Below are 25,309 nucleotides of genomic sequence, written 5' to 3'. Positions count from 1 at the left end.
TTTATGATGTGCAAGTTTGTGTGCCAGCTGCTCTAGGGTGTGCCGGTTGGTGGGCCTTCTTTTTAAGATGCATTAGTTGGTGTGCCGCCAACTTTACGATATTCCAGTTGGTGTGCTGGTTGCTTTTAGATGTGTCGGATGCTTTAGGATATGGTTAGTGTGCCGGCCGGCACTACCAGTGCCAGGTAAAGGTTTAATAAGTGCACGCAGGGATTCATCCCCTACTGACATCAGATCCTACTGACATTCAGTAAATTCCGCACAGTGTGGAACACAAACTGTACAAATAAGTGTACAAATACTACTTTGTGCATCGCGGTAAATTAAACCACATTAGTTTCACTGTTCAGAAAAAAAAGTCCCGCCATTCACCTAAATCGATGTTCTTATTGGCTCTACATCTGAGTTTGACTCTCTGTTGCTCCGCCCCCAACGAAATATAGATGTTCTGATTGGTTCCTATGCGAAGTTAAACTCCCTGTTGTCCCGCCCCCGCCGAAAACGTGATCCTGATTGGTCCTGTTGCCAAGTTTTACTCTCTCCTTGTTTAGTGGGGGTTAGGGAGAGTGGATTTCTTTTAATTAACCACTGTAAAAAGTAGTCTTAAACTTAAACTACGGCTTAATACCGTTATCGTATCTCATTCTTGCCATCCCTGTCTTGGATTAACTTCATTACTTAGGAGGTGAGACTTTTATTATGAAAACCAGCCCAAGCGGCAGCCATTGAGTAATGGCACAGTTGGTGCCTTCACTCTTATGGACACTGGTCTTCACATGCAGAGAGCCGGCTGAACACTGCTAACCTTCGGCGGTATAGTGTCAAATAACTCTGCTATTATGGGTGCCATCGACACATAAACATCAGTGACGGTAAATTGGTTCAGTCTGCCGTGCGTAATGCGTGTTTACATTTTACACACAGTGTTTATCAGCCACAGACAAGTGTGTGCTGACTTACTGAAGGTAACGGCGTTTGGCTAGCTCAGTGTTGAATGGCTAGATAACAGTTCCAGTGTAGCTCGGCAGGTAATCTAAAAGGTGAGCTATTGAACTTCACTTGTAGTGTGTGTTAGCTAAATTTGCAGGGGTAATCCAACCTGAATTACTCGGTGTAGCTGAAATATGTGTGCTCAGGATGATGTTAGGACTGATCCCCCCAAAAAGTTGTAGTTTTAGTACGCCTAAATGTAAGATGACACTAGCTATCTCTACATTGCTACTAAAACGTGTCTCCAAATGACCTCTGGTCCTCTACTCCACATGCACTGCACAGTTTCAGGTAATCCCGTAACCTACACATCTGATCCTCAGCAGGTAGCTAGCGATCAGGTCCTTCCTGAGCTGGTGCAGGCGTGTTGGAGAAGGTGGCTAGTTCTTGAAACTGTGCAGGGCATGGGGTTCAGGGTTGGAGTTGAGAGCCAGTGATCTAAATGACAGCAGTGCTTATTGCCATATTATGTCTGATTTTGTGTACAAGCAGGCAGCAGCTGTGAGGGATGGACACCTGGACGCCCAACCCACGGGCCAAGCCCTTCATTCCTAGACAGCAGCGCAGTTTCTACCTTACTTGGAAATACAAACTCGCCAACAAAAGGGCAATCCGAAGACTCTGCCAGGCAAGTAGGCGTATATTAGACAGACTGTACAGGAACTTGGATAGCTTAATTCACCACTTACAGTATTACTGAGGAATCACAACACTGTGACTGAGTAGCAAATAATACTATAATAATAAAGTAGAAAAACAGTAGAACGTGTTTTGATGTATGCTGTATGAATTTTGATTTCACAGGCTGGTGCAGTGTTGTTCTTGCTGATTACAGTACTTGTGAACATAAAACTTATTCTTGACACAAGGAGAGCTGCAAGCGAGGATGAAGATGATGCAGGACGAGACTATGGTAAGGGCAGCCTGTCATCAGTGCTGACCAGTTCTGCTGGCCTTTTTAGGTCAGTGTGAGCTTGTTTTCATCTGGCTTTAACACATTATGTTTTATTTCGAGGTGGCATCTGGATATAATTTGGCTAGAGTTAATTTAGACTCTACCCTACCCCTCTAGTTACTTTGTATTAAAAGAACAACACAGATGCTGTATGTCCATAATGTTCCAGTGCAACCCCCCCCCCCCCCCCTTTTTTTTTTTTGTTGTTAGGTCAAATCTACACTGTGTGTTTGCATCGGACTGTTCATCAGATATAAACGCCATCCGATCACCAAATGCCTCCCGTATTATTATGTTGCCTTGTAGCTTATCACTGTACATTTTCTCAGATGATAACTTGGCCAACATGGAGACCCCACGAAGACCAGCCAGTGGGCGCAAGGTGTTGGACATTGAAGTGTACTCAAGTCGCTCCAAGGTGTATGTTGCAGTGGATGGTACCACAGTGAGTGACTTCCAGTATTCGAGTCCCTTCTGCAATCTTTTTCTACCCTGTTTTTTCCCAAGAAGCCTCAAGTAGTGTTTTGCCTGTCATGTATGCTAGTAATGAGTCAGAATGTTGTCAAATTTGGCTGTGTCAAACAGACAACAGATTAACTGACTGTCATATCACATAAGCAATCTTTAAAGAAGCTAGGGGCTTAGTTCAGTTGTAATGTATGTACTCATCTAGATATTTACAAGTCTAGTCCTCTTATGCCTCTGTGTTTTTAGTATTGAAGTTATGTACTGTGTTAAGGAAAGTCATATATGGGTCAAACCTGTTTGTAATGTGTTTCCTGTAGGTGCTGGAGGATGAGATGCGGGAACAGGGAAGAGGCATACATGTCATAGTGCTAAATCAGGCCACTGTGAGTAGAGCTGTAGGATCTAGAGAATTGTGTACAAAAAACATAACTGTAGGGGAATGTCTTTCGTTTTATGATAAATATTTGTAAGTAATTAAGCAAGAATAATATTTTTGTACAATTGATCTGCACATCTCTGCTACAAATGAAAACATCTGTTTAGTAATAAATAGAGCAGTAAGTGAAGTGTAGGAAACCTTATAACTAACCAAAAATTGTTAATTGTTAAATTAGTATATGCTTAATTAATGAAATTCTGATCCTGATTGAGTCAAATATGAGAAGCATTTTCCAATCAAAATACTTATGGTCAATGTAATGGAGATGTTTATCTACATAAAAATAAATTTTACCCTGTTAGTCTCTCTCGCTCGTCTTAGTTGCTCTACAATTTCTTTATCTGGAAATATACTCTATGGACCTGCTTTTTTAGTTTCTTTTGAAATTAGGTGTATTTTTAAAGAGTTTATCCTTCGTTTGTTGGAGTAACTGTCAATATGTCTAAAATGGCTAAGGTAGGCTTTCTACTAGATTTTGGAGCATTGCGGTGAGGATTTGGTTGCATTCAGCGATCTAACATTAGCCAAGGTGCCAACAAGTTCATGTTTATGTGCTCTAGAGAGTCCTATTTTGTTGGCAATACTACTACAGGGATTAGACAAGCTGTGTGTGTGTGTGTGTGTGTGTGTGTGTGTGTGTGTGTGTGTGTGTGTGCGTGCATTTACACATCTGTGTCAGCAATCGTTAGAAGGGGTGTCTACAAACATTTGGACATTATATGTAATGTATTTCTATGTCTGATTTGAGTTATTTTATACATTCTGTGTAGTTGACTTCTATGACATGGACAGGACATTCTGTTCAACTTTCTGTTTAGAGCAACTGCAGCTTATTTTAGACATCTCTCTCTCTAAAGCTGAGAGGTGTCAGTGTTACTTTTTAAAGCGCTCTTATCTCCTCTTTGGTTCAACACCCCTCTCCACTGTGCCAGCTGTGTTTTGTTTTCTGCGTCCCAAACCGCATTCTTTTTCACTTGATATATGAATGCACTTTTAGTAAGCTTGTGTTCAGCTTGGGATGCAGCCTTTGCGTTTGCTGTAAAAGATTGTGAGCAAAATTGATCACAGTGCACTCAATTTTAAATGCACTATTGTCTTTTTGCAGTGCTTCTGGTATTGACAATCAGGCAATATCCATTTCCATAGCCTACGTCACTATAACTCTTAAAAGATTTGTTAAATTAAATCATTTAATGGACCTGTAGCTGGTGGTGTTCAGACATAATGTTTGCTTGACACATTTTAAGGACTCATTTTAAGGTCATTTTTCAGAAGCTTTGACAACTGCTGTTATAATTCCAACTAAAGAAACTAAAGTACTGGTGCAGGCTGGGACTTGAAGTGATCTGTTGTCTTGCCTGCACAGGGTCATGTAATGGCAAAGAGAGTGTTCGACACCTACTCTCCCCATGAGGATGAAGCCATGATCCTCTTCCTCAACATGGTCACTCGTGGTAGAGTCCTCATCTTCACCATTAAGGTTAAATCACAATCTCTATCTTGAACACCTTCTTTTTAACATGCATGTTCATTTCTTTTCTTACTTGCAAATCTGAGGGGGTAAGCATTGCTGACTGGTGTGTTCTGTGTGTCGCTCAGGATGAAGGAACCTTTCATTTGAAGGATGCTGCCAAGAACCTGTTGAAGGGGCTGGGCAGCCAAGTGGCAGCAACTCTGAGCTGGAGGGATATGTGGGCACTGGTTGTGAAGAAAGGAGGTCAGAGTCTTGGCTGACTGTGTTCATTTGTTAATAGGGGATTGAGCTAAAACACAGGAACCCGTAATGTGTGTCTGCAAAAGGCCTGAAATAATTAGTTGTCAGCCGTAGTAATAATGAAAAACACTGACATGTCACTGTGTTACATACTAAACAAGAGCACTCTAAGGCACTGTGATATTCATATGGCCATTGTGCTGGATTGCAGCACATCACAGGTAGCTTTTTGAGGTCAACATAGTTTCGTTCACTAGTAAAAAATAAAAAATAAAAAAAAGGAAGGAGGAAGTAAGAAATCATGTCAGAAGGCAAAATGGTTTGAAAATCATTTTATCTAATCATAAATTCATTCATCATAGAAATAATTGGTTGCTATGGCTGCATGTATACCAAAATTAGATTGACACAGTGAAGATTGGTTGTACCTGATGTGTGTTTGTTTGTGCTTAGGTCAGGTATATGGTGAGAAGCATTCAAAGTCACCCGCACTCTCTACCTGGGGAGACCCTGTGCTGCTGAAAACTGAGGTCCAGCTCACTGCTGCTGAAGGTACAGGACTTTCTCAAGAATCTGCTGGTTTTATTTACTGTTTGGCACTGCGTATTGTGGTATTACTGTAGTGTTACTTTGAGTGCGTAATACAGCTTAGAGAGACACCAGCTTATTTGTTGCTGTCACACACAAAAAAATAATCTTCATTTTTGCTGTTTTTAGAATATTTAAAAAATAAATGATTCTTGTTCTTTATATATTGTTGGAATTTAATGATAAATGGACCAATAGAAATGGCTTGGAATATGTAAAGTTTTTTTTCTTTGTTATTTCATAAGCTAATAAAAAACAAATTCCTGGATTGTTCCTGATGTGTTAATTATGAAGTATACTCTTATTATGAAACAATAGCTTATGTCTGTCATGAAATACAGACATATTACAGTCACATTACCCTCTATAATCTTAAGTCATTCTGTCTTTGGACAAAGCATGCAATGTATGAACTGTGTTTTGGGTCTTACTCTGCACATTGACACACCTGACTCTGCAGATGAGGGGTTTATTTGTTAGGTAATGAGAAGCACCAGGGGTTCTAGATTAGAGAGAGTTCAGAACTGTGCAAAGTGTGGGGTCTCCCAACATCAGCATCTCTGTTGCTCACTGTGCAGAGGCAGAGTGCCACTGGGCCGAGACGGAGCTGAACCGTAGGAGGAAGCTTTTTTGCAGTAAAGTGGAGGGCTACGGCAGCATCTGCAGCTGCAAGGATCCAGCTCCCATAGAGTTCAACCCAGAACCAGTAAGTTAGTAATAAATGTATTAGAATGTCCAGAATGTATTAGAATATGAGTAATGTGTTAGAGTGTTACTGTATTGGCTGTTGGTCTTTATATGTAGGTAGCGGCTATAGTATGTTGAGGTTCACAAGTTGTGTTTTTTGAAGATGTAATATATCCAACAGGATGGCATAAGGTTATGTCAGCACTGCACAGGCGTCAAGTTCCTAATTTAATTACTTCTGTATATTGTCTCTTCTCTAGCTTCCCAACAATAATGTCTACAATGTCCCAGTTGCTGTCATTGCTGGAAACAGGCCCAACTATCTCTACAGGTGAGTGGGATTTTGTTTCAGTATCCTGTTCTGTCTGTAATTAGGCTGATAAAGAAGGTGCACACTGTTTGTATATCTGCAGAATGCTGCGATCGCTTCTCTCCTCCCATGGCGTGAATCCACAGATGATCACTGTTTTCATTGATGGATATTATGAGGTGCTCATTTTCCAATTTTTCTACTCTATAAAGGCTTGCCTTTTATATTGTACTCTCTCTGTACAATTTCAGTTACAGAGGATTTCCTTTTTTTTCTTACATTTTCATGATGCTTTTTCTATTTTCATTGTTAAACAGGAGCCTATGGATGTAGTGGAGCTGTTTGGTCTTAAAGGGGTTCAACACACACCAATCAGCATTAAGAATGCCCGTGTTTCACAGGTGATTTATCAGGACTGTTTTTTTTTGTTTGTTTTTCTCTCTTCTCTCTAAAGTCACAGTCACGCAAACCTTTTTTATTATTTATTTATTTATTTTTGGTAATTGTTTTTATTTTACAATTTGACATAATTTGAATCTGGTAGTTCTTTATATTATGTCAGCATTTCTTGATGAATAGTCCAATAACAAATTTCCAAAAGAACTTAATCAGTTGATTTTATATTTTAATTATATATTTTTTTTATCTTTTCTCCTAGCACTATAAAGCCAGCCTGACTGCAACTTTCAACTTATATCCGGTGAGTACTGTCCCCTCAACATCTGCAGTAAAATGATCTTGCAGATGTACCCTGGAAGATCACAGGTTTACTGCATAGGTGTGCAATCGACGGATGTTTCAGATTCTAAAATATGACATTAATATGAATATACTCTGTATACACAATATGGACAAAAATATTAGGACACCTGCTGATTTCTGATTTCTTACCAAATCAAGGGCATTAAAAAGCCTTTATCTTGGTTTTGTTGGAGCAACTGTCTCTACTGTCCAGGCATTCTACTAGATTTTAGAGCATTGCTGTTGTTGGATGATCACCACCCCACCTCATCCCAACTTTAAATAGCTTAATGTGTTCGTTATGTGGGGTGTCCACTAACATTTGGACATATACACACCATGTGTGTACATGGAGTATATACACCACCCACACACCCCTTCTGTAGATTCTGTATTCATAGAATCATTTTAACAATCATGGCAAACAATCTCCTTTTATTGAGCCGCATTACTATTCTAAATCATTAATTGGAAATTAGTGTATTTAGTTTATTGTACTGTTTCTCTGTGATACAATAACTATGACCCACCATTTTATCTGGCTTATTGCTTTATTTTACAGTCTACTAAAGTGTGACAGGAGAGATTTTTACAACAGCTGCAACTGTCTTTTAAAACCTTTTTTGCATGTTTCTGTTTGCTTTAACACATCGTTAAATTTCAGGATGCAAACTTTGCCATTGTCTTGGAGGAGGACCTGGATATTTCCATAGATTTCTTCAGGTGAGGGTGCTTTTCTGAACTGTTTGCAGTACATAGCCATGCTCACTAGAGGGCAGCCAGCTCCCTTAGAAAGGGTTGCATATGTGGATTTTTTTGTAGTTTAAGTAGACAGTCCTTGGACAATGAATTAAACTACTAGCAGTACTTTTTGTGTAGGTACCTTTTAGATACAATAGCATTGATCTGTAACCCGCTCCCTTTTTTTCTTTAGCTTTCTCAGTCAGACCATTCATTTGCTGAATGAAGATGAGAGTGTCTATTGTATCTCAGCCTGGAATGACCAAGTGAGTACTGCAGGCATATTCTGTGCAACATATTCTATTATAGATAGATAACCATGATGGAGTTCAAGGATTAACCTAATTAGATAATGGCTTCAGATTGCCACAGTTATATGAAAACCAATATATATATTTTTATGCACGTTTTGAAAACATCAGCAGCCTCTTCATGTTGTTTGAACATTTTGTAAAAAATGGGCCAAGTGATCATTATAAAACATGTAATCTAACTTATGCAGACCCATACTTAACAGTGACTGAGACCGTTGCCATTTATCATACAAAACCAAAATGTTGTTTTGTGTATGCAGGGCTATGAGCACACAGCAGAGGACCCTTCACTGCTGTACAGAGTGGAGAGCATGCCAGGGTTGGGCTGGGTGCTCAAAAAAAGCCTCTACAAGGATGAGCTGGAGCCCAAGTGGCCCACACCTGAGAAGGTCAGGAATCTACAATTAGCCCATTTGTGATGTTAACAAACTCTGTCTCTTGTATACAAACAAATATACCTTCTGAGAGAAGTACTCTTCACATGTGCCTTTTTGTAAACATTTAATTAATAGTGTTGTGTTGTTTCCTGTTAGCTGTGGGACTGGGATATGTGGATGCGGATGCCGGAGCAGAGGAAGGGGAGAGAATGTGTAATTCCTGATGTTTCACGTTCCTATCACTTTGGCATCATCGGCCTCAACATGAACGGTTACTTCCATGTGAGTAGGAGTGTGCATTTGTATGATTTAGTTTTGTATGAGTCCTTCCTTTCCTTCATTCTGAAATTTGCATTGTGTACATACATTGTGTATATGTTTGCCACTTAATGAGTTGCTGCATTGGTGTGTTTATTTTGAATAGGGTTGCAACAAATGACTATTTAAATTGTCAAGTAATCTATGGATTGTTTAAATGAATAATTGATTATTCAGATTCTGAATTGCTCAGTTACCTTATAACTCTAATGTAGTTAGTAGCTTTAAAGTTTTGCTTGTGACTGATTGGCTTTTTTTGTTCAAGGGTATAACTATTCGTAAAGAGAGATGTTACGCATTACGAGAACATATTTTAACCTCTGCCTGGATCTCCTCATCTAAAATGTCTCTGGATTGACTTAAAAAAATTCTGCTCGTTACACTCAGCTCGTGTCCATATGAGCCTCCCACGCCTCACACCAATATAACTCTGCTCTCCACTCAGACACTCCAGAGTGATGTTGCTGCAGATGTGTGGCTCTGTACTGATTTTATGCACACACTTTATTTATGTGACCAGACAGCTGCTCAGTCTGTTTGTTTTCACTGCAGCTCTGGGTTAAGATTAAGGGTATTATTTCTGTTTAAAGTAACTGGCGACAGGGCCAGTGGCCCCTAAAACTCATTAGTGCGACTCACAACTTGCAGGACTTCTACTGCATCTACTGCTATCCAGATACTATCAGGTCTTGTGGAGTGCATGCCTCTAATGGTCAGATCTGTTGTGGATGCTTTTATCCGTTGTGCTGATCTCGTACTGAACTGTGACGTCTGTGTAAAGAGAACAGACTTGCCTACACTGATGTAGTTAAACCCCTGCACCAATGTTTCTTATTCTTGTTATTCTAACTTTAAATACACATTTGAACACTTGACTGACAGCATGATGACAGAACCACTTTAATACTAAAAATTAGTGACCTTTGTTTTAATAATCTTTTGTGTAGGAAGTGTACTTTAAGAAGCACAAGTTTAACACCGTCCCAAATGTCCAATTAAAAAATGTTGACAGGTATGTAAAAGATCCAGCTATCACTTTGATGTTTCACTTAATTGTTATATATATATATTTTTTCTCATGTGCACATACCATTAAAGATTTCTATTAATTTTCTGTGTTTTCTGTCATCAGCTTGAAGAAAGATGCCTATGAGGTTGAGATCCAGAATCTGTTACGGTAAGTACACCTTACTCTATTAGCAAGTTGGCCATGCTTATCAGATTAGGTTACCAACAGTTACAAAGCAACTGTCCTAATGTAGTTCCATTCTGCACTTTGCTTTCCCAACAATATTTAAATGAGAAGGACGCTGCTGTGCAGTGCTCCATGACAGTATTTGTACTAACTTCTCAAGCGTTGAGCTACTGAGAGGATACTAAACGCCGTCTTCATTTTCTCTCTGCAGTGAAGCAGAAGTCTTGGACCACAGCAAGAACCCTTGTGAGGACTCCTTCATCCCAGACACAGAGGGCAAGACCTACATCATGTTCATCAAGATGGAACAAGAGACAGACACCAGCACATGGACTGAACTAGCTAAGGTAGAACTCACTCAAACTTACTAAAGCCAAATCACTGACAGTAGAACTTGAGCAGCAGTTTTGGCCTTCAGATGCTGCTCAGTGATCTCAACGGTACAAACTAGAGTGGAGAGTGATGTTTGGTTGTTTGTGTTTTTGCTGTCCAAAGTGTCTGCATGTGTGGGACCTAGATGTGCGAGGCTATCACAGAGGGCTATGGAGACTTTTCAGAAAGAAGAACCATGTTCTTGTAATGGCTGTTCCAGTCTCTCCCTACTCGTGAGTCATCTGTTCACATTACAAGCCTTATTCTTTTCCTTTCTGCCTTAACAGTACATGTTCATACTTGTGACCCATAGGACATTAACGTGAACACCCGAGGACCCAAATGCAGATTTTCTTTTTTTTATATATACTTGATATAGGGCCACATGTGAAAGTAGGTGATTTGAAAAGATCAGATTTGTGTTCACATGGCTCTGAAAAAATCTGATGATGTCTCATATAGTAATAAAAATGTCTTTTACACTTGAACCTGTACTGTAAACATTGCCTATCTCTGCCTCTTTAGCTCCTTATGCCGTTTCTAAATGAATTGTCTCTCGCAGCAATAGGAAACCTGCTCATGTTACCCCTATTCATCTGGAACCTCCGCCTAAAGAAGAAGGAGCCCCTGTGGAGCAGATGTAGAGCAGCTGCAGCCAGCTCCCAGGCTGCTTCTAAGCAGAGGCCACACTCGCACTGGGCCTGCAATGGCCCTGTGCTGGGAGAACCTCCTCCCACCAGGCCACACAGAAAAGCTGGACCAGTTACTACAGCTTGTTCTTCTCCTCTAGAGCATTGTACATGTGCTGCTTGTTTGCACTACAAGCTATTGCGTTATGTGAAGCGAGCATTTCTGGGGTAAAGAGTAAAGCTGTTTCAGCTACTGGGAGGAGTTACAGTATGTATTTGGAAGTGTCCAGTGTTTCAAGCTTCATGCATTTGTGCTGAGAATATGGAGATGTACCTTTTTGTATTTTGTCAGAAAAGAGCCGGTCAACATTTCTTAGCCTTGGTTTGGTACTATAATAAAGGGCAGGGCTAGCTTGAGAGTATTATTTTGTATAAACTGGAAGCCTAATTGAGAGTATGGAGGACAGTTGGACCAGAAGGGAAAGGCTATATCATACTACTATTTTTTTAACACTACTGAATGCATTTGGTTTCACTGTACATACATTTTAACTTAAGACTATTTATTTTGCCAGTTGGGGTTTCTTATGTTAGTGAGTTCACTTTTATTTGAGAACGATTTACTTTGATGACGAAGGCCTACAATTGTTTACAAATATAAAGTTCTATAGACTTATATTTTTTAAACAAAAATGATCATGTTTGATGTTTTTCATTCAGGAGGTGGTTGGTAGTAGATACTAGGTTGGTACTAGAACTGCTTTTGTTTCTCACCTGATCCTATAATAGGGAGACCCACTGTTGGTTAGAGAATCTGGTTGGTGCTCTTGTCGAAATATAAAGCATTACCTCAGGTGACATTTTTTAATTAAAGGCTCCATGACGATGCATTCGTTCAGTTGAAAGAAGTGGTCAAACATGCAGTTTTTCATAGACCTGTAAGAACTGTTAAATTCATTTAGGTCCTGTGCTGTGTTAAGCATATGATTTTACCTGATAATCTCCATCCTAGTGGGGAATACCTGAGGTTAAATAATAGTTGGAGGAGTTGGACATGTATAACTACATAGCGGTAGCTGTGAGTACCATATATTGACAGACAATGGAATGGACTAATGTCTTATCAATGCAATCTCAGCTATGTCCTAGGTTTGTCCTGTTGTAATGTGACTGCCTTTTTTGATAACAATCCTGTAAAAGTGACTTGTCCTGCAATAATATCCACATAATTTCATGACACAACAGATGAGAGTTCAGTGTCTACCGTATGTTTTCGCCACAGGCATTACATTTGTACTTTGCTATACCACTAAATATTTTGTATGCGAAAATGTGCAATAGTTGAGAGAATGTGTATCATATTTTAGATTTTTTTTTTCTTTTTAAAATGACTGACATCATGCCGTATCAACCAAGTCCAACTTTTTTTTTCTTTTACATCTGTTTGTGTAACTCAAGTTTTTTTTGTTGTTTGTTTGTTTGTTTTTTAATAAAATGAAATGTTTGGTAACTGTTTGTATTTTTAAGATAATATAAGAGGTTTTTGCCTGTAGGCATCTTTGATTACCTCCTCCACCCCTAAAACACTTATTTAAACAGGAATTCCTGGGATCACTCCCAAAGGGATTTTTAACTAGGCACCTTTGTGGAAGCTCCCCAGGGGATACATTTGACATGTGTTGTATCCTTATACTCAGCTTTTAATTACAGATTGATGATACTGATACTGAAGTGTTGTGTATTTAACACTAGAATATTGTATTTACAGGACATCAACATGATTCTTGCTTTGACGTTGATGTTAAATATACATAACCTCAGGGAAATGTCTTCTGAATACTAAATTGTGCGGGCATTGAAATACAGGCAAATCTGTGCCCTGCTTGGTTTCCAATGTAAATGTTTGCCCACAGTGGATTTATTTATGTGTGGGCTTTAATGGTTCACTGATGAGGCTTATTTCATAATGATGTACTATATAGTGCCGTTGTATATGTGGTATAAAGAGTTTCCAGAGAAACAAAAAAACATATACACAGAAGGAGACATGATATCCTCAGATGGATAGGGCTGTGATGAATTATTGAACAACAGTCTGAAATGTCAGGTTTATTTAAATGGATTACAGTGTAAAACATTATAAAGGAATGTGCACAAAGCAGTTCAGCAGATGCCTACTAGTGGTAAGCTGTGATTTTGATCATTAGAGGTTAGTTAAAAAAATAAAAAAGGGATTCTGATGTATTAGCTCTAAGCTACAGGCAATACACTGGAACATTTTTGGCTGGGGGTTGGGGCCCAACAACAGTTCTTCAGATGAAACTGATCCCTACCATTGTCTTTCTTTTAAAGCATTATGTCTTAATTTACACAGAAGACATTCCTAGTGTATCTACCTACAGAACTTTCTGATTTGACATTTTTAAGAATAATTAGACCTTTTTGAGGGTTCTTCACCCAGTGGGTACTGAGTATATTCTTCCAGTGTTTGCCTCCTTTCAGTATGTGCTTTGGCTTTAGCCTGCCTTGTTTTTAAGGAATCTCAGCCAGTCCGCTGCTCCTGCAGTGGATGCCTAGTCCCAATGCTGTGATTAAGTCTGGGAGGTTTTGCATGTTCGGCTACAAAGAGCCATATTCTGCTAGAAGTTCCAACAATATCACTGTCGGAGAGCCTTTAATTTGAACCCTTTAATGTTCAAATTTCATTATAAATTGTTACAGTAGAAGAGATATATATGGTCATTTTCTCTTTTTTTTCTCTCAGTGTCATAATGAGAAGGGAATCTGTTGATAGGATGTCTGCAGTTATTGAATGATACAGGATAGTTCAGGAACCTTATGAAAGCATCAGTCAGGTCTTATGGTTCCCAATTGTCACATCCCTTCGAGTTTCAATAGATTGTTCGTTACACTGGTGGTTCCATGTCCATTTAATCATGAAACCCCCTTGCTCATCCACCTCTTCCTCATCTCGATATTCAGAGATCTCTAGCATAGTCTGACCTCCCCCTCACCCATGGTTTACATGCACACCTTGCACTTTACAAATTCAGACATTCAAACTGTGAGGAGCATGACTGTAATTAGTGCTGTGAGGTGCTGGTTGCAGATGTTTTGAACCATTCACTAACTGCAGACCTCCATGGGTACATAAAGCTTCTCAGCATTTCGTGTTTGGACATTCAGACAGAAAACCAAAGCAATAAATCATATACACTGTATGTCTAAAAGTGTCCAGACACAGCTTTTTGGATACTTCTGGAGTGACTTTCGCTTTGGTGCACCCACTGCTGAAACCAATGTTCAATCTCCATACAAAAACAAACAACACATTAAAAAAAGTAATAATAATAGAATGGGACACTTTGAAGCAAGTGCACAAGCATCAGCTAGTGAGGTGGCAGTGGAAGTGGAAGTACCTCACTATGCTATACATTTGTGGCTGAATTCAATCAAAAATGTTTTAACATCTATGTTTTAACATCTATGTCTTTCCAGAAGAATAAGGTCTGTTATTAGCAATAATATCCCTGCAAAGACCTAGATGCTACCTGGATGAGCATCAGTGATGGTATTAGGAGCAGACAGATATGATGCCAATAGGAATAATAAAAATAATAATAATAACCACCAAAGATTTCAGTTACCAGCAAAGGCCTTATATGTTGCATTTACATTGTAATACATTAGAATGTTCTCAACATTGGAGATTCTGGTTAAAGCACAAAACTAGCTCTGTACCCCTTCATCACTAGAGAAAATAATGTTCTCAACTGAGTCAAATCAAACCTATTCTCTGTCCCTATTTTCCAGTCATCATCCTTTAACAAAAGCCTTTACTGGGTCAATATTTGTGATACTGTGCACACACCTAATACAAGCCTAAGAAAAGTGAATTACAGAGTGGCAACATCTGTTCAGTCAGTCCATGTCCATTTACGATAATAACCCCAATTTAATGTGCAATATTGGCATGTGCGAGTTGTGTCCTTTAACCAAGGCGTAAGACCACTTATTCTCTGTTTTGTCTCAAATAACACTGCTTCCTGCTGTGCTGTAAAATGACTGGCCAATAGAGTTTCTTCAAGTGAGTCAATCTGAAAAGGCCTGTACAACAAAGTAATGAGCAAACATGGATGTTTATTGACTTAAGCGATGAATATGTGACGGCTGATAAGTCTTTACTCTAAGTAATGACTCTATAATGATTCACCTGTCAAGTAATGTGGCATGTTGTTGTCACTGCAAGAATAATTTGTTCTTCTCAGAGTGCTTCAGTTGTGAAACAGGCCTTTATTATTTATTTCGCTCTACATTGATGCTGTTTCATTTGTAACGAAAGGTTGAAAAGCAGCATTACTTATTGTGTAAAGCTATAAAGAATATAATTAAAGTAAGGGTTGCTTAAAGCAACATTTTGTAGAATACCTATCTACTTAATCCCTCATTAAGTCTGCACAAATTGATCCTCGTGTAATACATATGGTCGCTGTCCAATGAAAAACATGTATCTCCGAAATGGTGACTTTAAAGGAGAAGGCAAACATGTTCTTAACTTTTAGTGGAAGGTAATGTAAAATAATTTCAATTGGTCTGTTCACCCAGAGTTGTTTACACAGTGTACAGAGCAGCTACAGGGTTCAAATCATGGAGAAAACTTAAAACAGACAAAATGGAGATACATGGATTTCGCTGGACAGCAGTGATATACAGTTATGGGCTGCAATATTCGGCTGGAAACCTCTTTGTTTAGTCTGATCTCTGATCTGGATAAATGTCTACAAGCCTTGTGAACTTTCATAAGCAGTTCTATAAACAGTTCATCTATGGCTATTCACAAGTCAGAACATAACATGTGTCACTTAACTATCTTGTTTGTCCAGATAGCAGTACAGGTATATGGATACAGCCATCGCTGCCAGCTAAAAGAGAAATAGAGGAGCAAAGCGATTAAACTTGATATGCTTAATCTCATGTAAATCAGGTCATATCCAGAAAGATAACAGCTTGTCATTTCCACTTGATCATGACATGCTAAACAGCACCGGTGATTAATTAATAGACAGTTTAGGAACCTAAAATTGTCAAATTCTGTAATGTTAAAAATTATGTTTATCTTTTCTTAAAACCACTGTTGTGATACTGCTCACACATTAGCCCACATTAGCTGTACTTCATGTTCTGAACTTACCTCAACTCCACACACACCTGCAGCTACTCCTCCTACAATATCGATTTTCTTTTTTATGTTTAAAGTAAGTCGTCCATAACAGCCCTAAAGACAAAAAAACAGGTTCTGTAAACCTTGATTCTAAATTCAAACCTAAATGAACTTCTTAGCATTACTTCATACTTCCTGTTTGATGTTTTCTTAGTAACGCTTACATTGTTTATATATCAAAAAGAGTCTTTGTTAATTTTTATGATTTCTATGATCCCTTTGTGCATTAAAATTGTTCGAATTTGACTAAACTCCTCGGGTGTCATGGCTTGAATGCATGCAAAACAGTCAGTTGTACACTGTCCTTTCTTACCTCTATCTCACTTCTCAGTGCTTTCTCCATATCACAGAGGATTTCTGTGATTTTACAGCAGCTGGGAGGGTACATATCACCATTTGCCTTGTAATAATATGAGTCACTGAAGTCTGTGTAGTTGGTGAAGCCACAGCAGCGCAGCTGTGGAACAGCACAACAGGAGAAATCGCATGCAGTTAGTGGTAATTACACTGAGAGCCAGTGTACAGCGGTAAAGCATGTGTTACTGCATTAAAATGAATGAAACTGGTAGGTATGTCCTACTGGGTTAATGTATCTGTCCCTTCATGGTTGCATGGTGCAGAGTATTGATTCTAAAGCTCTGGGTAGGTTTTCATTACTCTGTCAAATCCTCTTTGGCAGTTTATTTAGCAAGCCAGTGTTCACATTTTTACCTCCATCCGCCTCATGCTGGCCTATAGGGGTTATGAGGGTGGGTGCTGTAGTGTGGAAATATGACTGATGAATTTTGCAGCCAGCCACATACTGAGCTGCCTCAGGCATGGATCAGTGTGTGCGCTGGTTTGTTTAGTGGCGGCCCTGTAAACATGACCACACCGCAGGGATAGATGTGCTTTGATTAGCCTCGGCTTACCTTCGTCATGGTCGTGTTCCACATGTCTGTGAGCACTTTTTCTTTTCCGTACTGCTGCTTCAGAACAGGTGTAGACCATTCCTTTAGGATGTTCTCAAGCTAGAGAAAAAACAGATTAAGCTTGTGGTAGGCAGAAACTCAACAATATGGGGAAATGGAGGTAAAACAACTTAACTAATACAACTGAAAAAATGCCTGAAAAATCTTTTGCAAAAATGTAATTCTTAGATATGTAGTTTTCTTGTGAGGAAAATGTTAGTACACCCCACATACTTCTTACCTAACATTAGATTCAGGTGTACCACATCAGCTACAAATTATTAGAACGTGGTAAGTGAGGAGTTTGGAGGAGCCTGTCTTATTTAAACCTTAGACATTTAGGGCCTGTTTACACCTCATTAACATGTGTTTTTGGTGATTGGATCTCATTCGTATTGCACTTGTCTGCATGAAAAGCCAGATGTTAACACCCCCCAAGATGCATTGTGATCGGATTATGATCAAATCACTTAAACCACATTCTGAGGCGGGTCTTGTCCACATTTATTTCAAGTGGAAATGGAATGCGTTATACAGCCAGGCAATTTAGATAAGACACAGTTCTTTTCAGCAAGTAAAATGGAAATGATGTATGTACCATTGTGCTTTTAACGCAAGAAGGTAAAATCGTGTCACACTGGGGATGCATTTTATTGACAAGTGTCAACAGATTCCAGACAAAGTGGATCCAGATACTATCCAGAGACAAAACACATGATAATGCCAGATGTAAAGGGGTGCTCCCTGAGGCCTTCAGAAAGAAGGTAGTAGATTTATGTGAGTCCAGGAAGATTTTAAAAGCCCCCAAAACTATAAGTTATTTTTCAACCAAAGGAGGAAATTTCCACAATTAGGACAAAGGGTGTACTAACTCTATACACAGTACAAATAGGCTCATATTCATTATTGTTTTTGTTAAATAAAATTTTAGATTTGATTTAGATTTACATTAGAATGCATCAGAATGACAGAATAGGAACTGGAAAGGCAGGGTCTGAGTTTCCTACTCAAACGCATCTATCAGTAACAGTCATGCTCACCGGCTTTTCTTCCTGTGTACGAGCCTCTGATCACTGTCCTTACTTTGAGGCTATACTTGTTTTGGGTGTTGATGAATGCCCCAAACAAATACAAACTCAAAGTTAGGACAGCTCTGAAGATGATTATCTTCTGTTGATTCTGATCAGAGAAACACAATTTCCATATATATTGATGCTTTGGTTGGCAAGGTTTCAGCCAATTATGTTACATCAAATGATCAATTCATGCAGCAAACTACATAAAAAGATGCAGTGATGCGGCAACCCTTGCCATTTGCTTGAATGTGCTGCCCTTTGTGTATAGCTCAAGCATGGCTTTGTGCTCTCTCTCTCTCTCTCTCTCTCTCTCTCTCTCTCTCTCTCTCTCTCTCTCTCTCTCTCTCTCTCAATTAAAAAAAGCCTCTATGTGCCATTCTGGGTTGTCCTCCGCTCTCCTGCTCTGTTCTTTTTCACTCCCATTCTGTTATTTGCTGGGTTCTTGATTAATAAACCCTGATGAGTTTCAATCACACAAAGACTCATTTGCGGGAGAGCTGGAGTGCTGGTGAAAAGGAGAGATGGATGGATGGATGGATGGATGGATGGAGGAGGTAGTGGGTGTGTTTGTGGGGGGTGGAGGGGAGTGGGGGGGGGTGTAAAGAGGGGAGCAGGGTGGGAAGGTGTGGCAGGTTGGTGTGAGTGGACCTCTGCATGCCTGGGGGGACGTGCAGACAAGCTGCAATTAAAAGACCCCCTCCTCCACCCACCCCCCAGAAGAATGAAGAGGGACACAGATCAGTAGGGTTATTATGCACTAGCTAGGCTAATCCATCACTGTCTAATGCCATTCCCTCACATTTTGCGGCAGGACAAAGCGCTGCAAGGAAAGTGAGGCTGCTAAATGCCGAGCTGAGATCAGTTAGCGCTAAACAGGGCTGGATGCAGCTCATAACCATCACAGACCCCCGAGGTGCTGAGAGAAGCATATTCTACTACCATAAGGACAAAGGACAATGCATACCACACTTACTGTGTGGTGGTATAATACTGTATTCCACATAACTCAAACAAAGGGCAAGTTTCAGTTTCAGCAGTCTCCTCATGCAATAATAGAATAGTTTGATAAAAATTTTAATTTAATTATGAAATATAATTATACAATTATGCAATATATTTCCTTTTTTCAGTGGGCATGAGCTTGATAGTGTAGATAGTGTTTCTGTCCATTCAGTGTCCAGGCAGCTCAGTGTGGGGCTAACTGCAGAGATAGTGACCAGTTGGCTGGTTGGTAATTCTCCCAAGTTCAGTCGGCCCATGATGCTTTTAGCCTTTTTAAGCATATTTTCATAATTTTCCCGAATTAGTCGGGACTGTTACATAGCAGTTTTGGGGTTTTTGAATTGGTATGTTTTACAGCTCTCTCGTTTTTCAGCTATGCCAAGGTAAAATACAGTTTTTCATTATTGGCCGGCTTTAAAGTCATTGCCCTTTTCTTAAACCATGTCTGTACATACTAGGATTCTCATTTGCATTCAGTACAGTCGGACTGCAGCAGACAATAGCAACATTAAAACAGCAGAGAATAGTCTATTCAAACAACATGTCGCCTGCTTTTACAGATTTTTCAGGTAGATGCATATATTATTCAAATTCTCATTTGCTGTGTTATTGTTATGCCTGTGTGTTCCATACTTATCAAAACAGCAACAGAAGAGGCTGGTTATAGATGAGCATATGCATTATTAAAACGGCAATTCTTTCGTCACGATAATGAATAAATGGATGGTTGCGTGTGAACGATGGTGACAAACAGCACATTAAATGTGCTTGTGCATGCCTAATGTTCCCCCTAACCGCTCAGAATGTCTATAATTCAAACATATGTCCTTCTCTGTTCCTCCCTCATGCCTGCTGAATAGCCTTAACCACATCAGATAGCTGATGAGCTGCAGTCTTTCATCCGGATAGCCATGAAAATGACGTCCCATGAACAGCCTGATTTCATGCTTGCAGAAATAGGCGGAGGACCATTTCCTAAAAAACTGGACAGAAGAATTCCTCTACAGACCGGCAAAGGCTGTCTTCTCAAGGCTAATGGACTATCCCTAATGACAGGAGAGCATAAATAAACCTGAGCGTTCAGGTACACTCCACCTCACTGTTTGACACCTGACTTGCATTAGCTGAAACTGTTCTATAATGACACAGATTAATTGAGTAATTTGTGCAGAAAGGTTTTATTTTCTTTATTAAAATGCATTATTCTCTTAAATCGCCTTCCATAACTCACTCGGAATTGTTGTAATTATTATACATTTCACTAAATGGGCACAGCTATATATGTAAATAGCCTGTTTTGCATATAAAATGCTTGAACTTCAGTACCGGAGCTGGATAAATTGCTAAGAGCGAGAGCGGTGGCATGAAGCCTGGGGCATTTGGATAGTCATTAAGAGGCAGAATGTACTGGAGCTGCCGCAAACTCCTCATATTTAATGATGACCAGAATATGATAAGAATTTACATGGAAATAAAACAGACAGGAATAAGAGACATCAGAGAGTGTACTGGGAGACAAGGGCCTCGGAGCAAAACTTACTAATGACGAATAGGTCAGCATAACCACTCCAGTTGCCAGTTCAGAGATGAAAATGACCAGAATGATGGAGAAGAACTAGGCATACAGGGAAAGAAAGGGAAGATGGTTCATTATGAAGCTGAGCACAAAGGACTATGTACTACTATCAACTATCAAGGGATAGCACCTGTAGGACTTACTTTTTATAAAACGCTAAATCATTTTGTTTACCTTTGTTGTTATATTTGATATAATAACAACTACAATATGCTTGATGATGTGACTACTTCTCATACCATTATCAGAAGACATTTGCTCTCTTTCTTGGCTCCGCAACAGCCCAGAAATCCCAGCAGCGCCATCACACCTCCAATGGCAATGAAGAAGAAGCCAACGTTGACAAAGTGCAGCACGTCCAAGGAAAATATCCCCAGAATCCGCACATAAGAATCTCCATCTGCGTTTAGCCAAATACCCACAGCAGCCAGTGCTAGACCCCCCACCTGCCAAAAAACAGGTACAGTCTTACATAACATGGACAACTGACAACATGTATAGGAAATGATACTGATCAGAGAGGTAATTTATGATGTTGTTTGTTGTATTAATCAAAAAATAGTTGATGCCGGGCTCTCTATTGCTGCAACTGTTTAAGCATTGGCCCTATCAACTGCAATGCTACAGCCATTCATAGCTCGGAGTCCAAGAGAGCATAATTGGCTTTGCAATCCCAGATTCCTTCAGAGGAACGAACGTCTTCCCTGTCAAATTTTCAGCAGTAACATTATTATACATATGGCTGTTTATTTGAATGAATTTGTAGTTTTGTCAATTTCATTTAAGTCATATACAGTTTGGAACTTTCTATTGGACCCCATTTTAGGAATTTCCATACAATGCAAACATGAGATTTTAATAAATGTTTGTAGGTATTTATAAATAAATAAATAAATAAATAAAAAAATAAATAGCTTTCCCCTAAGCTAGTACCATATTGATTTGCTAGTGTTACTATCATACACAGTAACTATCGGTATTTCTAGCCACAGGGCCCTACACAACTATTGGCATCTCTAGTAAGATTGACTGTAACCTTTCATATTCATCTTTACCAAGGGTCTCAGTAACTCTGGAGGGCACTGTTTGAATTATCCTTAGTGATCTGACATTACTGCCATTGTGCACTGGAGGCATGTGTGCTGCCACAGTGCTAGATCATTAATTAATGGCAATAGGCTCAATAAAAAGCAAAATGGGTCTCTATGGTCCAGAGCAGTATATTGATATAGCTTTTTCTCAAATCAAACAAGATGTGCTTTTTTCTCTGTAAGTATAAAAAGAACACAGGCCCACATGTGAGTCCACTCCATGAATTTAAATAATTCAAAATTATTTTTCAATTTTAATAAGCTGCGATTAAAAGGCTTTAGCTGTTTCAACCAGTAGTTTTCTTAAAATACCACTTACAATTTCTTGCTGTTTCTTTTTTTCACAGTAAAATGTTGTCTTCTCATTCCACTGAAATGTCAAACAGTCTCCAGGCCACATTTGTACTTATGTTTGTGCAAATGAATTCTGCTTCAGTGACAGGTGGGTTAATGAATGGGTTAATGTCTGTGCTTTGGTTCAAACATGACACTGTAACTGTCTCTGAAACCCGATAGTTCATGTCAAATGCAATCACAACTGTCAGAGCAGTTCCTCAGCGACTCAGCTGCCTGTCATATAAAACACACACGACTACATTACATTGTGCCTTTTTCACTTTCACCATTTTTTTAACATAGCCTCCAGAATAGTCTCCATGTTTTCCACCATGGCTTTCTTCCACCTGTTTTTGATAATCCCAGCAGCTCTCAGCAAATCAGATATGACAAGCATATCACCCTCAACTTCTTGTCTCCAAACGTTTCCTGCTGCCTGCCATAATTGCTCCTGGCATTCCCTTTTTTTCAGCGGAGCAGGCCTGATTCTTTAATGAAATGCCACGTGTGGGGAGTGTCGTGTCAGGAGAAGATGCAGAGAAGAGATTGCATGTAAATCACTTTACTGGCAGGAGAAATTCAGGAAATGAAATTTACCGCACTGCAGAGGACGGGAAGCTTCTGGATGCGTGGGCAATGCATTGCCATTGCACAAGACCAAGAAATCATTGAATGCCAGGGTCTGGATGAAGAGAATGTGCGCTTTATGCTTCAAAATGTCCTTGATTCTTTGAAAGAAAAGTCGTAATTTCTTCTTGCTGCATTAGCGTCCTTGCCCCTTAGGGGCCAAACTGACTTTTGCCTAAACTTCACATGGCACAGGCTCTCAGATCCTCCCTTACTGGTCTGAAGACTCACCTCTTTAGCCAGTGCCTAAGTGACACCTTTGCATGCCTAACCTCCATGTTTTAGTGTGTTTATGCTATGGTAGGAATATTGTCTTCAAATTTATAGATTCTTGCAGAGGACATGCCCTCTTTCTGGGCACTTTTTTGTGCATTTGTGTCTACCAATGACATTACCTTCTGTACTATAGAAATGAAGCCAAAACTGTCTGCCTTGTTGTCAAATTTACAACCAAAGTCTGTGCATTAGCCTGCCTATTTATTTGGTAGACCCACCCCTTCACCCAGACCAAGTGTGTCTCAGACCACCTTTACTGTTCTTTCAGCATGAAAGCAAAGCGGATTTCCACAGCAAAGAGGCTGTCAGTCACTTCATTCCTAAGTGTAACCCGGCAGATATGCCAATATTTCCATCGGGACAGCTAACTGTTGAAATTAGACACTGGTGGTGAAAAGACAGTTGATAGGAGAAAACGGGATGGAAAATGGTCTGTTTTGTCACAAAAACAACTGGACATGGGCAAAGATCACACATCATACTACAACCAGCCAGCAGAGGCACTAGACTTGAGGTTGCTTTACTTTTGAAAGTTACAGTTGCACTGTCCATGTTTTTTACAGTTAATTATTTTTACAGTCGCCACACATTTTTACAGCTTTAAACATGTCTGTTTAAGTTCCGCCTTCTCATCCCCCAGTCACAACATCCTAACCATGGTGGATGGCTGTGTATCCCCAGTGTCCTTTTAAAAAAAAAACATGTTGCTGTGGTGGAAACAAAGCTGCTCAATCAACACCACTCCAAAAGTCGAGGATAACTAAACCTTACCTAGAGACGGATGAAAAACTGCTTTTGACCATCACATGCTGTGCCAGACTAAATGTTTAAACTCTTGATTGACCAGAATTCAGTCATATGGTGCACATGAATGGTACATATAGAAATACAGCAGCTGTACAAATGCAACAGTCCACAGCTGTGAGGGAATCTAATTAGCATGGCTTATAAATATATTATACTCTGCACCCATTTAATAATACATTAAAACAACAGCAAGATGTATAAGACCCAGCTTCTTTGGATCTCATCAGTGCAGCAGATACCAAAAGGCAAGATAAACTGGTCTTCATGCATTGTGTTAGTTTCCTCACAATTGGATCGAATAGGATTTTAAAAGCCTCTTTATGAAAGCTGACATTGATTAGAAAAACACCAGAGAAATTAGTAATGACCAAAAGTGCAGGTTGAACTCCAGTAAAAATAGGTAGGTAAGTAAATAAACTAAAAAATAAATCCACGCAGCGATAGACAAAAAAAATCGGCCTCCGTTCCAGTGACATCATTAGGCAGGAACATTAGCTCACAAAAAAGGTGACAAAATTAGAAGCTTTAAAGTTAATGAGATGAAAATTGCTGTATGTAAGAAAGTGTGATTGCCTTGTCGATGATGTACGCCTCAGCGTAGGACTGTGACATACAGTTTGGAAACTCCTTTGTTATATGTTTGAATTATCGGGGGGTGTAAATTACTTTCTGCACATTCAGAGGCAGCCTGAATCTCTTTAGTACTTTACACAGCACATAAAAAGCTCTGGCAATAAATACAAGAATGCAATTACTCTTCTAAACACCGCCACTCCTGCCCTCCCTTCTTAGGCTTATATGCATACATGTAATGAGAAAACACAACATGCTTACCAAGATTAACAAGTTGAACAAAACCATCATAACTTTGACAAATGTGAAGCAGCCCATTTTAATCTGTAAAGAAAGCAATAAAGATAAATCAGTGCAGACTCTTTACTGTTCTTACACACACACACACACAATCTCTCTTTTAGACACTTTGCGACAGTCTGTTTTAAAATAATTGAGCATATTTGATTGAATATTACATTAATGCAACATTGTCTTTCAGCTGATTCGCTTATGTCAAGAGCTATGTTGCAGCTAATATGTACAAATGCAGGTATTTGCAAGGTATTTTGTTTGATATAAGTATTTAAATCAAATAAATCAACACATTTTAGGCGTATTTTAGGATTAAATGAAAAAATAATAAAGGCATAAAAGTAACCCACCTGTTTGTGGAGAATGTATGTGTTCTGCTTTAAGGATGGATGGATAGACAGGTGAGTGAATGATATGAGAGTGAGAGAGAGAGAGATGCACACAGGTGAGATGGGTGTGTGGTTAGGTTATGACATTGCTGGCTTAAATAATGGGGTGTGTGTGTGTGTGTGTGTGGGGGGGGGGGGTGCTGTGTCTCAGTGTTTTGTTTCCTCTAAAGTACTGACCACAACTACAGTACACTATTCACACCATTCAAACACTATTTACATCCACCAAGTATTACTATTGAAATAATGGAAC

General features: G+C 39.4%; 2 protein-coding genes across 2 annotated transcripts; one reads left to right on the top strand and one right to left on the bottom strand.

The window, feature by feature from the left end:
- The first annotated feature begins 761 nt into the window (after nt 1-761).
- On the top strand, nt 762-12,333 carry pomgnt1 (protein O-linked mannose N-acetylglucosaminyltransferase 1 (beta 1,2-)). The gene is made up of 22 exons (XM_072683031.1): nt 762-872; nt 1,483-1,618; nt 1,795-1,903; nt 2,275-2,390; nt 2,731-2,796; nt 4,219-4,332; nt 4,452-4,569; nt 5,020-5,118; nt 5,733-5,860; nt 6,102-6,172; nt 6,255-6,330; nt 6,469-6,552; nt 6,810-6,851; nt 7,557-7,615; nt 7,827-7,899; nt 8,208-8,336; nt 8,481-8,606; nt 9,590-9,654; nt 9,775-9,819; nt 10,049-10,184; nt 10,333-10,442; nt 10,772-12,333. Exons 2-22 carry the CDS (start codon nt 1,499-1,501, stop codon nt 10,851-10,853), a joined length of 1,968 nt encoding a protein of 655 aa, XP_072539132.1. The 5' UTR covers nt 762-872; nt 1,483-1,498; the 3' UTR covers nt 10,854-12,333.
- Nucleotides 12,334-15,700: 3,367 nt separating this feature from the next.
- LOC140559503 (tetraspanin-1) lies at nt 15,701-24,691 on the bottom strand. The gene is made up of 7 exons (XM_072683029.1): nt 24,635-24,691; nt 20,903-21,109; nt 20,628-20,702; nt 16,971-17,069; nt 16,373-16,516; nt 16,030-16,113; nt 15,701-15,760 (listed from the first exon to the last, which is right to left on the bottom strand). Exons 1-7 carry the CDS (start codon nt 24,689-24,691, stop codon nt 15,701-15,703), a joined length of 726 nt encoding a protein of 241 aa, XP_072539130.1.
- Nucleotides 24,692-25,309: the final 618 nt, after the last annotated feature.

The sequence above is a fragment of the Salminus brasiliensis genome, chromosome 7 (assembly GCF_030463535.1).
Source record: "Salminus brasiliensis chromosome 7, fSalBra1.hap2, whole genome shotgun sequence".
In the NCBI taxonomy this organism is placed as follows: Eukaryota; Metazoa; Chordata; class Actinopteri; order Characiformes; family Bryconidae; genus Salminus; species Salminus brasiliensis.
The sequence above is the reverse complement of the archived record's forward strand: the minus strand, read 5'-3'. Positions and strand labels throughout refer to the sequence as shown.

What these genes read in the sequence shown, in the direction of transcription:
- pomgnt1 (XM_072683031.1), top strand. Translation starts at nt 1,499, where the DNA reads ATGGACACCTGGACGCCCAACCCACGGGCCAAGCCCTTCATTCCTAGA. An exon ending in CCAGCTCACTGCTGCTGAAG is followed by an intron (nt 5,119 to 5,732) that starts GTACAGGACTTT and finishes CTCACTGTGCAG; the next exon opens with AGGCAGAGTGCCACTGGGCC. An exon ending in TCATTGATGGATATTATGAG is followed by an intron (nt 6,331 to 6,468) that starts GTGCTCATTTTC and finishes ATTGTTAAACAG; the next exon opens with GAGCCTATGGATGTAGTGGA.
- LOC140559503 (XM_072683029.1), bottom strand. Translation starts at nt 24,691, where the DNA reads ATGGGCTGCTTCACATTTGTCAAAGTTATGATGGTTTTGTTCAACTTG. An exon ending in GCAAATGTCTTCTGATAATG is followed by an intron (nt 20,703 to 20,902) that starts GTATGAGAAGTA and finishes CTGTATGCCTAG; the next exon opens with TTCTTCTCCATCATTCTGGT. An exon ending in CAGGTGTGTGTGGAGTTGAG is followed by an intron (nt 15,761 to 16,029) that starts GTAAGTTCAGAA and finishes TTTCTCTTTTAG; the next exon opens with CTGGCAGCGATGGCTGTATC.